We start from the raw sequence: 17959 nt of genomic DNA on the forward strand, positions 1-17959 counted from the left end.
ATGATTGTGCTGGCTGGGGTGTATGAAAATTGTAGTGTGGCTCTCAGACTGTATGTGGCACATCAGGTACTTGAAACGTCCCCTTGTTTTTATGGCTGCAGTAAGAAAGGCCATGGGGACTGAAAGTTGACCGAGCATCTGGGAGGCTACAATGCATGCATAACAGGCATACCATGCATAGCTTGGGAGCTGTATGTTGAGCAGTCTCTCTCACGCCAATAATAGCAGGTTGTCCTTTCTAGCCTGCAAACATCAGTGGTGTACTGAGCTACATTCCAAGACAAGTGATCTGTGAAGGCCAGTTTTGGAGGCTAATTTTGGAAGAACAAGTTAGGCAAATCCCATTTGTGCCTTCAAAAGAGGGGGAAAAGGATGACTTTGAAAGATAAGAAAATATTGCAGCGTATATATTCAGGAGTTTGTGAGAAGGTGGCAACGTTGGAGTTGAGTGTATTTTTATCTCAGCAGATGATTTATGTGTCTCATCAGTAGCACGGGAAGGGTATTATTCTCTTGCTCACACAGAGAAGGTTGCATGCAAGGAAGGCCCTCGCAGCAGAAGACTTCCAAAGAAACGCTTTTATATCTAGGTGAACCATTGGCATCTCATTGAGACAGCAGTGGGATTTATCTTTTGGACTGGCCCAGTTTGATCCAATGTTAATTGACCTAGATCACATTAATAACAACCTCAACAGCTCTTTGTAATGAATGGGCAAGATCCTTGGCTGTGGAAGGAAAACAAAGGGAGTGAACCCTGCTATATCCACGGACGCAGTTCTTGTGCAGGAAGCCTCATCCAGGAGCATCTCTCTCTTTGTGTCATCAGCTTTGTGTCAGTGCTGGATTTCCTCTTTCTCCTTTCCTTTGATTCAAGGCTGGTTCTCCCTTCGTACGTTAGTGTATATATTTCACATGGAGAGAATGGATTTAATGGGTCTAAAGCACCATCTTTTAAATTATTTAAGCTCCCTTGTGTTCTGCTCTTTCCAAACCCTTTGTTCATCTTGGCTAGATAAAGTGAGTTCCCTGCAATTTACTTGTGTTTAGGAGGAAAGGCTTTCTTTTTTAGAAGACTTTTAAAAAGCAAAGTCTTGTTTCTCTGCCTAGGCATTAAAGATCTAAAGAAACTTTTCAATTCTTTTTGGTAACAGTCAATGATTGCCCCAATTTTTGTGTATGCCAGAATTCCTCCTGCTCTCATGATTGAGCAGCCCACTGTACATTATTAAAGAGTCTCTGTCTCCCATTTAGAGATGGCTGAACATCCAGGATGGGAGTGCACTGATCAAAGCAGCGCATCAAAACAGAGAACTTTCAGAAAAGTCTGAATATTTTTCAGATGACACTGCATATCCGAATGAAAAAGTTGCAATGTTATTGTCTGTGGAAGGGAAATTCCCAGTTCTTTTCTCCCTTTCCATCACAATCATTTATGTTATACAGTTCTCTGCGTTCATAGCACCTCGCATACATGATCTCAATAATTTTACATCAGCTGAATAAGGCAGGTCAATATTGTCACTGCTGTACTGCAGTGCAGATACATGGCAACAGCTGGGTCTGAGAAACAGTAACTTTCAATATGCCACTTACAATACATATCTACTCTGAAGTAAGTCCCATTGGATTCAGTGGGGCATGGTCCCAGGGTTAGTAAATGGGCATAGGACTGCAGTTTTATTGAGACCATAACGTAGGTGAGATTTGAACCACACACTTTCTAGCTCATGCTCTTAACCTCTGTACTAGCTCCAATATATTTCTCAGAAATGATTGAGTGGCCTTAGAGGGCATGACTGCATTATTATCCATCCTCTGTTGCTGTTAACATCCCAAAGCTGGCAGTGTGACCCTATAGCCTTTCTGAAAGTGCGTTTTCTGTTTTTGATACCTAGCATCATTGTTATGGTCATTATTAAGATAAAGTTTTCCCTATAGAATGAGGAGTGTCTTGGAACTGCATGGCATTATATTCTGTCAAGTCTAGGCAAGTATTAGTGGTGTAGTGGAAGGGGAAATTAAGAGAGGGTAGCTTGGGGACTTTTTCCAGGTCAGGAGCGATGATTTAATCTGCTGCTGCACTGGGTGATGGAAGGACCATCCTTTCTTTAGGATGTGAGAAAGAGACTTTCCAGCTTGTGACAGATTAGCATAGAAGCAGTCAGAGGATGAGAAAAATGATCAAGCAGAGAATGGATACTTCTTTACTTTTCTTTAATGGGGTTCCTGCTTCAGTCAAGCTGTTTAAGCAGCAACACTTCTGCTTTCTTATTAAAAGCTAAAGGCTGCATTACAGGTGGCTTAAAATGTCTCGTGAATCTCAATGTGTTTTACAAGTTGAAATCGATGCAGTCAGAAGGAAGCACCCACTGAGTTCGAAGGGGCTTGCTCCCAGGTTCACCAACTATGCATAGGATTGCAGCCACGCTGATCCTAATAAAGGAGTGTGCGAATATATATGTGTGGATCTCAGTTGTGTCTCTGTGTGTAAATCTGTATGCATCCCATGTGTTTTGGTTTGAGCACAGGTCTTTATGAGAGCCTAGCATGCTGTTTTGTTTACAAAAATAAACTAAAACTTGAATGACTTTAAGAGAATTGAAGAAACTAATATTTCCTGGGAGCTTAGCTGCCAATCAAGCATAGCAATGCTAAGAAAGTCATAACCATGGGGTTCATTTTAAGTACTGTTTATGTTTTTCTAAACATGGCAATTGGGGATGATGTGATGATAAGTTCCTGAACTTCAAAAGTCACCACTACTGTACTGGACAATTTACATTTCTTCTGGTGTCCAAGAACCCCTATCCCACCTTTAATCATTGCATTAATTAATTAATTGTATTAATTAACAAAACAGCATCTGACATGTCACTATTTTTACTGTTTTAAAGCAGTTTCTCAAATTAGTGTCAGTTTTTCAGCAGGCTTTTGGAAAGTTTCGATAGTGTGTTTTCCCCTGCTATGGGATGAAGTCAGCACATGAAGTCAACTTTAATTTTCGTTTACTGAAGAGACATTTAAAATGAAACAGTAGAAATGGAGGCAACAGGAACAGCAGTGGTCCAACACGACAAGGCAGAATAGTGAGATAAATTTTCCCCCAAATACTGAGAAAATACATAATGTGACCTCTGACAAGCATTTGAGAATCACATTCTGGGAAGGAAGTCTCAAAGATTTTTGACAGGGTCCAAATATTTTTGTTAACCTAAACTTTCAAGAAAAAGTCAGGTCACGGAAACTGCACAAAAATAAAGATGAATTAATATTTGATATAGCCCACAATTAATTCTTCTTATGTATCTGTAGTATGCAAGAACATCTTCCTTCACCACCCTCCTTTAAGGCTAAACCAATATGATTCTCAGATTTCTTTGTGTGAACCATTTCAGGAGTGCCAAAAATTTCTTTTCTGCTTGAAAGTTTTTTTTAGCGTTGTTTTTTTTTTGTAGATAGAAGAAGGGGGGCTTTCCATTCATTTATACTGCTTTCAATTGCTCTCATTCTCAACTGCATTCACTTGCCTCATGTCATGTAACCATATATGATTGACTACCTCCTATTATGACATCTTCTCATTTATTATATGATCTGTCATTGGCTGGGATGATCTATGTGGCTACTTCAGGAAAGAGAAAGAAACAGCAGTTAGGGGGAAAGATGATGAATCTTTGCTGTAGCCAGAAAGAAAATACTGCATGGAAGTCGCTACTGCTGATCAAAAAGTAAAAATAGTATTTGGTGCAGCACTCTTATTTTTAGGTTTCACAGACCCAACTTTTCGCTCTTCCTGATCCTTGCAAAATAGATCCTTGCAGAATGGAGAGCATTCTCTACTGGGCAGGGTGCAAACTACCGGTACTTAACATGCATATACTAGTACTTAAACTGCTTTTGTTTCATTTTATTTCAGTAAGCCTAAGTGGGCATAAGTGGTGGTATGGTACAGAGAGTACTTTATGTCCCATAGTGAAGAATCAGATGCTTCTGCAGCCTTAGTGGTTCCTTGAGGCTTTTGAAAGTGTTCCGATTTGAACAGTATGTTCAATCAAAATAAAACAAGATTGACTTTAACTGTCTCCAGGGAGCTGCCTTCTGAGAATCAGGAAGGTGTGAATTGAATGTCTGCCAACATTGTCTCGTTCACTTTCACCCTATTGCCAAACCTGTGAAGAGGTCAATTTCCCTGGTGTGACTCTGTGCAAAACTGTTTCTCGCAGATATGGCCTGTAAGTGAACGGCGTGCTGAGATCCAGGAAGCATAATATTTTACTGTGCACAGGAATGTGTTGAGTCTGTATACAGTGCCAAACGATGGCTGTAAGAAATATCACTTGGAATGGCAGAAGCTGTGCTTGGCATGGGTGGGGCTGCTTTCTTGCAGGTTTAGAGCCAGGCAAGGATGAAAAAACAAGGGGGCAAAGTTTAACAGAGGGTGCTTTAAGAGTTCTTTAGAAGCCACATATGCAAATATGCACCAAGAGGAAATACTCCTTGGGAGGAGGTCATGTTTTTTCATGAACTGTTACAACTATACCCTATAACCTTTTTTAAATGTGGCTCTTTTTGGGGGGTGTTATTGGGTTATAGTTTTTCTTTTGATTTTTATATATTGTGATCTTTTCTGTGAACTGCCCTGAGACCTCCGGGCAGTATATAAATTCAATAAATAATTAATAATAATAATAATAATAATAATAATAATAATAATAATAAATAATACAACTTCTTGTTGAGAAACATTAGCATGGGACCATTGTAACATATACTTAGAATGCAGACATGGAATGAGAAATCAATACACTTCATGTTATTACTTTCTTATTATAGGAACTTTCCCCTTTTGAAAAAAAAAATGATAATCCCTTTGTTATCTAGTCATTTCAAGACAAGGTCATTTTTCAAAGCCCTGTGAGATTGGGAGGGAAATTATTGCAGAGGTTCTGACAAGTATAAGGAACTAAAATCACCCTAGGGAGCACTGGCAGACACCTTGCAAGGCTCCTTTTGACGCTATAGAGAACAACATTGATGGTTGTAATTATTTTTGATGCCATATAAAATCAACTGAAAAGGTCTGGCTGACTTGAAAGGGTATTTTGAAATGTCTTAATATACAGAGAGCACTCTTCATTATCCGAATGTCTCATCAGATAATCCAAACATTTGGAAGTTGTTCACACAGAGTTATTATGGGAGAGGACACATTGTGGATTAGATAACTGTAATTTTTGGATTAGTGGCAGCCATATGGCAACGTGACTGGCGATAAGCCCTGGTCCTGAGCGAACGCCAGAGGGTGAGGCAAATCCCTGGGCACCCACTCCTAATAGCTGATCTGCAGGCAGTGAAGTCAGTCTGGATTTTCCTCTGCTCTGATGTTAAAACCCTAGAACCTCCCACTCAGTTACCTATAGGAATGCTGCTCCTGCATATGCCCGTTGGCCCTCACCTGGGGTCTTGCAAACCAGGAAGAAATGCTGCTCAGAACTGCTACTCTTATTCTGACATGTTCCTCCATCCTTCCATTGGCCCAGCATGGGATCCACAGAACACCATAAAGGGAACCAATGGGTATAGCTATAAAGCAAATCAGTACCACAATCTCCTCCTCCTCCCTCCTCCTCCTCTTTCTCCTTCGTGCATCTACTTGCTGGAAGCAATTACTCGAACAGACCTGTCATCTCCACCAAACATTACACTGCAGTCTGCTGGCTCATGCTCCCTACCTTGCAATTTCTAATGCTTTCTGTCCCAGGCATGAAGCTATCCACAGTGCCATTTAGCAAAAGAAATAATTTCGCAACTGGCTTTTCAATGGTTGCGTTGTCTCTTTCCCCCTTCCACTATTTGAAGCAACTGCTACACATCTCTCTAATTCACAAGACTAGTTCTCAGAGCTTTTTCTTTAGATCACCACATTAAAGTCAGCCTTTGGAGACAGGGATTGTCTTTTTAATACAGTGGTACCTCGGGTTACAAATGCTTCAGGTTACAGACTCCGCTAACCCAGAAATAGTGCTTCAGGATGAGAACAGAAATCATGCTCCGGCGGCGCGGCAGCAACAGGAGGCCCCATTAGCTAAAGTGGTGCTTCAGGTTAAGAACAGTTTCAGGTTAAGAACGGACCTCCAGAATGAATTAAGTACTTAACCCGAGGTACCACTGTATCCCTTGTACTGTATGTGTACACATGTTTAATATCCTGCAACCTTCATTCAGTCTTGGTTCTCTGTACCATTTGTATATACAGACATTTCTTGTTGCTCAGATGTTACATGGCCATTAAGTCTTGGAGGCCACGGCGGGTCTATTGAACCATGCACTGATGGCAAATGTTTGCAAGGCTGCTGCATCCTGACTTGAATCTAGTAACCTGAAAGCTGTTTTGAAGATTTCATCATCCAGATTCAGAACAGCTAAAGCGTGTCAGCATCCAAACACTAGACACTAGAAATTAGATGCTGACATTCTTGAACTGTTCTAAATATTTGTATGTTAGAATGAAACCACAATGTAGGTGGCCAGGCTTGCTGAACGGCATTTCCCTCACCTTTGTTAAGAGTCCAGCCTTCCAAACACTGTCATGTTTATCACAATGGGCTTGTGCAGGAGCACCATGTGGGCAATTCCACCCTTGATGAAGAAAGTAGAATTACACAATGAATTTTGCGGGTGCCTTTGCAATGTGGATGTGACAAGAAGGGTGAAGCTGGCCTGGTAACTATCTAGCAAGCGATGATTGATCTAGGTTACAGATAATACCAAGTTTGACAGGTATGGCGCTCACCCATTTTTGACTTGTTCTGATTGCTTATCTGGACTACTGCCCTAATGAATTAAAATGATGCCACCCAGAATCAAAAGATAATAAGATAGCTGAACGTAATTTTTTTTCTGGGTTACAACAACAAAACCCCCACCAATGTGGCATAGTGATAAGAATGTTAGACTAGAACCAGGGAGACCAGGATTCAGCCATATGAAACTCAGTGGGTGACCTTCGACCAGCAATTATCTCTCCATCTGTGTATCCACCATGCATTTAAAAAACATTTAAAGCACATTCCCCTACCCCAAGAATCCTGGGAACTGTAGCTTGTTAAGGGTGTGGGTAATTGTAGCTCTGTGAGAGGTAAACTATAGTTCCCAGTATTTTTGGGGGGTGCTTTAAAAGTTTGCTGCATATGCAACCCCAGCCTGTCCTACCTCCCAGGGTTGTTGCGGGGATAAAATGGAGCGGGGAGACCCATAGGCATTGCTTTGAGCTCTGTGGAAGAACGAAAGGATAGAAATGTAGCAAAACCAGCAACAACCCATTGAGAGTTCCTTTGCATGCATTTCCCTTAAGTGTTACTTTAAATGACCGCTGGTAAAGGGGAACTATAGTAGGGCTGTTCGAGATACATATTATTCCCAAGGAGTATAGTTACATAAGGGCTAACCAGCTGCAGAAACTCCCTGAAAAAGTGATCGCCAAGCAAAACTGTTGAAGAAGCATTCACAGCCATACGTACGTGATTCTCACAGTGTGCCAAGCACCCAAATCCAAACACTTTGTGCCTTCACATAATTGTGAAAACAAACATGGTGGGAGGGGGGGAATCACACAATGAGCTTTTCGTGAAAGGCACTTGAGGATAGAAGAACTGGTGCGACAGGCAGGAGGAAGAAGAAACTAGGGCACAGCTGACCTACTTTTTACCCATACTCAGACCCAGTCACACATCTAGTTAAAAGTTCTAGTAACTCGATTCTAGTCTTATTACAGATATATATTTTTCCTACTCAGGTTGTACTGGCACAGGACAAAGCATTCCTTCGGGTTTTTCTTAAAAAAGGTCAGTGAAAATCAACCCTTTCTCAGTCCTCGACAGGTGTGAAAGTAGTTTGGCTCTGCCAAATGTATAAATCGTCCGTTTCCTGGTTTAATCTTGGATTGGAAATAGAAGTACGGCAATGTCACCTGAAAAGTCTCAGCACAATTTTGAGCTCTGCTGGAGATGGCAATCCCCTAAAAGCCTAGTAGCCGGATTTGTCACATGAAATGGTTCCAGCCGGAATAAGTTTAAACTTAAAAGGGAGTTGCAGCATAAATCCAGTTGAGATAGCTGGGGAAGAAAGCACCCAACTCTATACACAATCTGAATACATTCGACCCTTTGAAATGAAATGTGGCCTACAAAAGTGTGTCCTGCTTGATAAAGTTAGCGGTAAAATAAATGAACCCTCCTTACCCCTTCCATAGGGATCCTGGGACTGGCAGTCAGCCTGTATTGATTGAGTTGCACAGCTCTTGGCTCTTCCTGGAATCGCCTGATGGAGGCAGGAGAGGAGAGGACCCCAGATCTTTGCAGCGAGCCAAACTTCATCCTATTGGGTCCAAATCTGATTCCATCCAACAAGCGGATCAAAAGCAGGTTGGCTGGAAGCTCCTCGATGCTGCAGAGGACCAGGGCCCGGCATTCAGGGCACCGAAGCTCCTTGTGTGACTTCAAGATCCTCTGGAGGCAAGGCTTGCAGAAGGTGTGCTGGCAGGGGAGTACTTTGGCTGAGACATCCAGCTTCTCCAGGCACACTGGGCATTCTAGCATGTCAAAGAAGGCCGAATCATCCATACTCCTTCTCCCCCCTTTTCAACGAAGAAATCCAATTTCAAAGCAGAGCCAGAAAACTCCACATGATGTTTGCCGTGACCAAATACGTTGCCCAGGAAGGACGCTTGCAATTGTTAGAATCCGAAAATCGCCATCCTGTCAGGAGAAAACAACAGAGAGGGAGAGACCAATTGCAGCACCTGACTACTTTGGTATTATGAAATGCATGCCACCTACAAGTCGAAGCAAAGCCTCATGAGCTGATTTGTATGGTGTGTCCCAACCCCCCAAAACAAAGAAAGTTTGGCATTAGTCATTTCTGAATATAAGTACCAGTAAGCAGAATCATATCCATTGGCTGCTGTGTGGCAGGAAGGAGGCAGCTGCATCTCACACACTGGCACAGGTGATTATAAAAATAAAAATTAGAGGACCCCATAAATTCCACTCAAAGTGAGATGTTGACACCAGGGCATCATGTTCCTATTCAGATGTATTGCCGAGGGATCAGCCCATCTTAAAAATGGCATGCAAAGAATAACTGTGGAAGCAGTAAAAATGATCACTCCACAGAAAAGCCAGAAGGTGTTCTGGTAAAACACATGGCTGAACACATTCCTGCCTCCACTCCCCTTTTCTAAACAGGCCAACATTGAACAGGCATCGCTCTGTTGGCCCACCCACAGTGCTTCACACTCTCTCAAAAAGGCATCTCTCTTCATTCTCTAGATTTTCTCATCTGCAAGTCACTTTGACAGCAATCATTACTTTGGCATACCTGGGAGTAAAAGAGCCTCGCTTGACTTGAGGAGACTGGCAGTTTTTGTCTCTTGCCTCTTCTTAGCTGACTTAATCATCCAAAGCCAGCCTGAGAAATCAGTATTCCTCCCACAGCAGAAAAAGTGACTCAACCTGTTTGGCACCTTTCACAACTGTACACGGAGCAGAAGTGAAGCAGATAGGTAAATTCCAGATTCAAGTCCTGGCCTGCAAAAACCAGCACCGACCCATATCACACAGAGGAGTAGGGGTGTGTGTGTGTGTGTGTGTGTGTGTGTGTGTGTGTGTATGTGGCTGAATAAAGACAGATCTAATGTGGCTAAGTTCTCTCTCCACCCCCTTCCTTAGAAAGAAATACCCCCTCCCCACAACTCAGCGTTAGACAGTTCAAATCATTATCCACTGAACAAGTTTCACCCTGATGAAGAAGGGTCATAAGCTTTGGGAGTTAAAACCTTCTTCCAGAACGCTTCTCCTCTCTGAAGAAGGAAGCTGTGGAAAAAGAAAAAAAGAAAGAAACTGGAGCAAGCTACTAATTTCTGCGAGTGCTACTGACCTTGTGTTCATGACCCTCTTTAAAATGAGCTCAGCTCATGAAATAACAGCTTCTGATCTGGCTCTTTCCCTTTCTTTCACTCCCCAAATTGCAGCCGCTTTGAAAACTTTAACTAGGTGCATTACTCACTTAGCTCAACTTAACACGTGCTGCCTTGTTAACTCGTAGGTTGCCAAGCTGATCCTCCTACACATATTTCAGGCAAGGGGGAATGGCTAAGTCTGATTCTGAACCAGGAGTGGGGCTGTTGAGTGTGTGTGTGTGCGCGCGCACACACACACACACACACACACACACAGGCTTGATGTGAGCTATTCTGGCTCTGTATCACTGTAACTTAGATCAGTAACTGGGCTCAGCTATTTTATTAACATTTTTTTAAAAAGCATTTTATGAAGCTTATCCTGTTTTAGGAACAGAGGAGGAGGAGTGTAAAAGGATGACAGAGAATAAAAAAACACAAAACAAGCCTCTGCACAAAGGACTAGAAAACACCAACTAGCATGATAAATGCATTTTTAGGGGATTAAGAGGGTGAACTGAAGCTGGAGCTGTAATTGGGATCAGCTGAAAAGAGTATGATTGTGCAGAATTAAGCTACTTTGCATTAAAAACATCACTCTCTGCAACATTATTACTTTTTCAACAAAACAAGATAGGAGAAATCTAAAATAAAAGCCTCCAGGTGATTAGTTTAGCTCTGGAGAAAGAAACAGATACTGTATGCTGCTTCTGAAATGCCAACCTTTGTTCCAGCCTCGTGTGATCTCTGTAGGACAGTTAATTTCGGATGTTCTCCTGTGGGATGTTTGTTCTCCATAATAAGAACTGCTTTAGGAAAACCTTGACAGCATTTGAAATCTCAATTAAGTTGGCTGGTTTTTGTTTTGTTTTTTTGTTCTTGTTCTAATGCATATCTGAGCTTGAACTACATGCAGAGGTTTTTTTCTTGGATAAGGACAAGCTGATCTAGGGCAACTTGTGACACCAAGGATGAAATAAAGTATGAAATAAAGCAAGAGACATAGAAGCTGGAAGAGACCATGAGAGTCATCTAGTTCAGCCTCTTGCAATTCAGGAATCTTTCACCGAACGTCGGGCTTGAACCTAGAATCCTGAGATCAAGAGTCTCATACTGAGCTATCTGAACTGATCCTTTGCCCAGCTGTCTATCCTTTTCGAGGACAGTGGTAGCTACCAGCAACGCAGAAGAGTTTCCAGAGGTTGTTGTCTCTATTTTGTAATATTTCCACCACTGGAATATTTAGAAAGTAATCCTAAATCCACGCTACCGTTCATAGCATGGCAAGGCTTTAGGGAGTGGGGGGGCACTGCTGTATCTACTGCCCTGCCACACACAATGGACAGGGTACAAGGCGGGGGCAGGGGCAGGGGCAGGCAGATGGTTGTGCCAGTCTGGATTGGGCCAGATGCTGTCATGTGACAGCAGTGGAGCCAGCCAGATTCTGAGTCGCCTCTGCCCTGCCCCTTCCACACACATTTGCACTTTCCTGAATTTCACAATGCAGTTCTCTGGTTGAGTAATACATTCAAAACCTCATAAAAAGGTAAAGGACCTGATAGTTAAGTCCAGTCACGAACAACTCTGGGGTTGTGGCGCCCATCTCGCTTTACTGGCTGAGGGAGCCGATGTTTGTCTGCAGACAGTTTTTCTGGGTCATGTGGCCAGCATGACTAAGCCGCTTCTGGCGAAACCAGAACAGCGCAACGCTGTTTATCTTCCCACCGGAGCAGTACCAATTTATCTACTTTCACTTTGACGTGCTTTCGAACTGTTAGGTTGGCAGGAGCTGGGACCGTACAACAGGAGCTCAATGTGTTCATTAGCCAAAACAGCATACAGTACCCACATACATTTATTAGGAGAAATTTGCATTAAAATGTTGACAAATTTTAATGGGTATTTTTTTTTTAAAAAAAAATGCAAATTGCTGTGGAAATGTGGAGAACTGAAGACTGGAAAAACGAGAACCAAAATTGAGGGTTATGTCCATCCCTATAAAAAAAAGTCAACAAAACAAAAGAGAGTAACAATTGTTAGGTATAAGGTATACTATAGCACCTAATGCAGAACCTGAAAAGGAAGGGATCCCTGTCTAAGACAGAGAACTTGCTAGGATAGAGGGGGCAGTCATACTACATATTTTGAAGGTGTGTGTGCATATGCGCACATTCATTAAATGCTCATGTACCTATGAAATTCAGAGGATTTCATTGCGCAGTGAGGTTTAGTCCTCTGCCTTCGCTCATTTCCACGTGGAAATTAATGCATGGAGGTGGGGCTGCAGTTGTGCCCACTGGCTCCAATCCAGCTCTTTCTGTGTTCAAGATGCCATTTTCAAAGAAAGCCTGTGCTCTTTCACCTTAGAATGAATGAGATGAACTTGCATGCTCAGATGTATAGGCGTCTGTGCAAACTGTCAGGAAATCATGCCTTATCAGGAGAATCTGGCCGCTCTCCAGGCACCCGGCTTGACCTCCTTGTTGACCTCCCTGTCTGCGTTTCCCGGCAGGATACAGGCTAGGTCGCGATCGGCGATCCTCCTCAGCGTGAGAAGGACACACCACTCTTCCCTGCTCCCTGCTCCCCCCAGGGAGGGGAAAGAGATAGACAGAAATGTATTTACATGCCTTTATTTCTGTCTTTGCAGCGTTACAGAGAAACACGTCTGCTCTCTTCAAACTCCAACAGCAGAGAGACAAACTCCACCTCCTGTACTTCCTGTACAGGTCAAATTATACTCTGAGCTAAATCCGGTGCTCAGCACTGTGAATAGACTGTCCCTCTGTTCCCACGGTACAGTCCCAACATTCCCATCATGTTTTGCTTTCCAGCCAGCTGCAGCTCGCTGCCGCATTGCTCCTTTTCCGTAACACAAACGTCACCTTGAGCATGCAGCAGTCACAGATATGACCTTGATCCCTCTCCCCATAGGTATTCATCAAGTCAGAGGTTGACTGACCTTATGTGATCTTGATACCCATGATGAAATGGATTAATAATAATGTAAATGGCAATGAACTGGACATCATGGAGCGAGCAATGGAAGAATGGGAAGAACAAGCAGGAGGGAGTATATCGTACAGCATTTCTCTTTGGAACTGATACTTTCAAAGGCTTTTGTTATAAAATAGTCCCAGATTTCATGGGAATCTTAGCAGACAAGTTCCATTTTTAAATATCCCCAAGGATAGGGTGTATTAGTTGCTAGTTATTAGATGCTACAAATTATAGATCTAAAGCTAACTGCTTGTCCTCCCACCCATAAATACTCCACACAAGTCCTGTATTGTTGCTCCCTTTGAAGGCTGGCAGAAACAAAAGATGTACTTACCTGTGTTTTCAGACTTTCAAACTAATGCCTGGGAGGAGAGGGACTAAATCATATTGGCTTGCATGAACAATTGTTCCAAAGTTCCAGAAACTAATAATTTGGGGGTTGTTTTTTCCTGCTTGAAGTTATAATCCAGTAATAAGGCAGTGTTTTAGGTAGCATCTGCATCTGCTTTTCCACCCCTGGTATGTCTAAGGAAATAACAGGGCAGACCAAATGAGGGGTACTATACAAGCTTGTGATCTGAAATGGCAACAAAGTATCATCTGTAGCAGCCATCAAGCTAGAACACTTATTAGTGAGTAGATGTACTCATGAATAAATGCTCCAGGAAAGGTACTTCCACAGAAATACAAGGAAGAGTTGCTATGTGTGAAGTACAGTATTTCCTAATCACTCTTGGCAGCTGTAACAAATTACACTTCCCATAATTCTTTGGGGGAAGCTATAGCTGTTAAAATGGTATGAGAATGCTTTAACTGGTATTAAATTGACCCCTGTTTTTACTTTCAGATTGATATTACAGTGGTACCTTGGGTTAAGAACTTAATTTGTTCTGGAGGTCCGTTCTTAACCTGAAACTGTTCTTAAACTGAGGTACCACTTTAGTTAATGGGGCCTCCCATTGCCGCTGCACCATTTCTGTGGTCAATCAACCACAAGGTTCCATGAATTGGGATGCTGGGGAATTTTCATTGAAAAGAAATACATCTAAATGCAGTGTAAAGCAACAGCCATGTTTCTGTTCTGAAATGCGATTATCTCAGCAGTTGGAGTTTTCCAGAAAAGGTTAGCATGGGATTTACTACTGAATCACAGGCCCTTCCTCAAAAGACGGCATGGCTTTTTGTTGATAGCAGCATATTATATACAGTGGTACCTCGGGTTAAGTACTTAATTCGTTCTGGAGGTCCGTTCTTAACCTGAAACTGCTCTTAACCTGAAGCACCACTGTAGCTAATGGGGCCTCCTGCTGCGGCCGCGCCGCCGGAGCACAATTTCTGTTCTCATCCTGAAGCAAAGTTCTTAACCCGAGGTACTCTTTCTGGGTTAGCAGAGTCTGTAACCTGAAGCGTATGTAACCTGAAGCATATGTAACCTGAAGCGTATGTAACCCGAGGTACCACTGTATAGGCATTTTGGAGAATGCAACCTGACCCTGTTCCAGTTTCTTTTCTTTTTCTTACATATTTTTATTGAACAAATTTAACAAATCAAATTATAAATCAATATAACCAATTACATTTCCCCCTTTTTCCCGCTCCCTCCCTCTCCCACCCACCAGAGACTTCCCTCAGCTTCCCTCTCTGATTTGTTTATACCTGTTATTCTCTGCATGTTGTGAAATTGTACATATCATTGCCTTGTCTATCATATATTCTACTAATAAATTTGTGGATGTTTATTCAAAACTTGCCAAGGAGTCCAAATCTTTTTGTTGTCTTTTTAAATCGTTTGTAAAAAGTTCCCATTCTTCCTTGAAGTCACAACTGTCATTCTCCCATAATTTATATATTAACTTTGCCAACTCCGCATAGCTCATCAATTTTTCTTGCCATTGTTTTTTGGGATTTCCTCATTCTTCCATCCTTGTGCTAACAAAACTCTTGCAGCTGTTGTAGCATACATAAATAAGTTCTTTATTTTTCTTGGCAGGTCTTGTCCTAAAATCCCTAACAAAAATGCTTCTGATTTTTTTTACAAATGTCATTTTAAACATTTTTTTCAATTCGTCATATATCATCTCCCAAAATTTTTAACTTTCTCTACATTCCCACCACATGTGATACAAAGTACCTTCTTTTTCTTTACCTTTCCAACATGTATTTGACCCCATTTTATACATTTTTGTCATTTTTACTGGTGTAATATACCATCTATACATCATTTTCATATAGTTTTCTTTCAAAAGAGAGCAGTTTGTAAATTTCAAATCTACCTTCCACAACTTTTCCCAGTCCTCAAATTGTATATTATGTCCAATATCTTGTGCCCATTTGATCATAACGGATTTGACCTCCACATCTTTTGTTTCCCATTCTAGCAGAATACTATATGCTTTCTTCAGCAGCTTCACTTCTTCTTTTATAACCTCCTTTTGAAATCTAGAAATTGTATAGCTAAACCCTTTTTTGTTATCTTCCTTGTAAAGGTACCCCTGCCCGTACGGGCCAGTCTTGCCAGACTCTAGGGTTGTGTGCCCATCTCACTCAAGAGGCCGGGGGCCAGCGCAGTGGACACTTCCAGGTCACGTGGCCAGCGTGACATCGCTGCTCTGGCGAACCAGAGCCGCACACGGAAACGCCGTTTACCTTCCCGCTTGTAAGCGGTCCCTATTTATTTACTTGCACCCGGGGGTGCTTTCGAACTGCTAGGTTGGCAGGCGCTGGGACCGAACGACAGGAGCGCACCCCTTGTACATCTCCTATAATTGTCAGTAATGCAGCCAACTATGAGCATAGCCTTTGAGATCCTCATAATCTTTTAATTTCCATTTTCCTTCTTGGTCTCTCAGTAAATCTCTATATGTAGGCCACTTCCCCTTTTTACCAAGTGGTTTGAGTAACGAAGCTTCAATTGGTGATACCCACCAAGGTGTTTTTTGTTCTATTAAACTGACCCTGTTCCAGTTTCAATCTCATATGTGGGCAACAGTTTAAAAGTTTAGCATAACCTGACCTTGAACACCAGTACCTGAGTCCCTTACTGAATAACCTTCTGGAAGAGATACCCGAGCAGCAGAGAGTTGGCCAGAGTAAGGCCTGCTGGTGAGAACAATATTGCCGCTTTCAAAATTGGGCAGAGCATGCAAATTACTGAACTACAAAAAGCATAGTGGTCATGTCCCAGTTTCAAAATTGTGTTGGTCATAATGTGAAACCCACACATCTTGCCACAATTCCTCCTTCATAGTTCCTGCACATATATCAAAAAGCAGTTTTGGCAACTGAGTTCCACATTTGTAGGTGGCTTATTCTTGGCTACTTCTACTAGTATGTAAAACTACTCTTAGGTAGATAAATATACAGGGCTGTAGCAAATGGAATCATTATGCATGTGGATGGACTTAATCTCTCTCTTTCTTCCCCACCTCCAGCACCACCACCAAATCTGTTCCAGAGGGATGAGGAAAACCCAGAGGAGATTTGGGGGAGAGCGTATGTGAGAGGAAGAAAGGGAGGGGAAGTTCCACTGTGCTAGCATAAATCATTTTGTATGTGCCATTTAGTTGCACAGTTGGACCCTGCTAGAGTCACAAGTTTTAGGCTCCTAGCACTTTACGTAATGCTGGTGTTAATCATCGTCAGCAAAACAAAACAAAACAAAAACAACAAAGCAAATTACAGTAGCGGACTGCAACAGCAGGAGGTTCAAATTATACATTATGTACAGGAAGCACCCATTTTAATGTGTCTGACAGCAGACTTGGATAAATTGGTAGATGACTGCATTAGCTAGTTAATAATAGACCAGAAATGAAAATGTAAATTTTCATCAGAGCTGTCATCTGTAAAAGGACGTTCATTGCTGATAGCATGGATGTAAACAAAATGCTTGTAACATTTAAGCCAGGCAAGGTGTTTTCTTCAAATGCTTTTCCAGAAAAGTGTCTGTCAGTGCAAATTAGTCAAATTACAGTGCAAATTAGTCAAGAGATTCTGGTATCTCCAAAAAAATTAGTCTTTTTATCTCACCACTTCCCAAAGGAACTCAGAGCAGTGGATATGTTTTTTATTTCCTTTGCCCACACAACAAACTTGCAAGGTGGGTTGTATCCACAAAGTGTCTGCTTTGTGGCTGAATGATGATGCAGGGGTTACATTCCAAGACACTGCACATTTAAGTGAAATTGCGTATATTTGAAACACCATGGAGAAAGCCTGCAAACACCCCTTTCCACCCCTGCTCCATCCCATCCCTTTTGGTGATGTTTTTGGATCACCTCTGGGTTTGGCATGATGCACGTGTGCCTAAAATGGCTACTTTCTATACTAATTTCAAACAGTTAATTAGTAGACAAACTCAAGGTATAAATTTTCATGTGCATCAACTATCACGGGGGCACAGAAATCAACCAAATCAATCAATAAAAATTAAGAGCGCACTAAGGAAGTACCACCCTGGGTGGTGGTTGTTGCCATGCAATGGTCAGGATCATCCCTGTCCAACTCTGAGGCTTCAAAGTTGGAAGGAAGGCTGGGCACTTGTCAAAAGTGCTAGAGCCTGGGAGCACAAGCTGCGTTGATGTCAAAGCTCGGCTCTCCTTGAACCCCACTAAGCACCAAAGGCTCTTCACACACCAAATTTTAGGTGTAATATTTGGAAATCTAAGGGCGTACCTGAGAATACAATGTATGAATGTCACAATCTGTTGTTTTTGAAAATGTGTGTGTTATCCAGCTACACTAATGAGACAGCCAGGATTGTCTGGGGCTCCTTGCTTATGTGTACTCTTAATCTGCACCTTAAACAAACTTGTTTGCATTTGAAAGCATACATATTGAATTTCAGAGCAGATAAACAATTGATTAACGGAATTCAGTCTCAGTTACATTGCTTCACTGAAAAGGCCTAAGGAAATAGGTTTGTCTTCAGCTACCTTTCAGTCTGCCCCACGAACATTTCAAGTGCCATCCCATTGGCAGGACTCCCTCTCTTCCGAC

The 17959-nt window shown here is 42.0% G+C and overlaps 1 protein-coding gene across 4 annotated transcripts in view; it reads right to left on the minus strand.

Moving 5' to 3' along the window:
• The window catches only part of SH3RF2 (SH3 domain containing ring finger 2), an 84225-nt gene extending 74139 nt beyond the window's left edge, over positions 1-10086 (minus strand). Inside the window, exons 1-3 of one of the 4 annotated variants that reach the window (XM_083487803.1) lie at positions 9940-10080; positions 9382-9535; positions 8244-8759 (exon numbers count right to left, since the gene is read on the minus strand). In XM_083487803.1, coding sequence (XP_083343929.1) covers positions 8244-8624 — 381 coding nt within the window. In that variant the 5' untranslated portion in view covers positions 8625-8759; positions 9382-9535; positions 9940-10080. Of the gene's footprint in view, positions 1-8243; positions 8760-9381; positions 9591-9939 lie in introns of all 4 variants that reach the window. The other 3 variants (XM_083487800.1, XM_083487801.1, XM_083487802.1) reach the window with 3 other exon arrangements.
• Positions 10087-17959: the final 7873 nt, after the last annotated feature.

Source organism: Podarcis liolepis (genome assembly GCF_965112155.1).
Source record: "Podarcis liolepis genome assembly, chromosome: 2".
Lineage (NCBI taxonomy): Eukaryota > Metazoa > Chordata > Lepidosauria > Squamata > Lacertidae > Podarcis > Podarcis liolepis.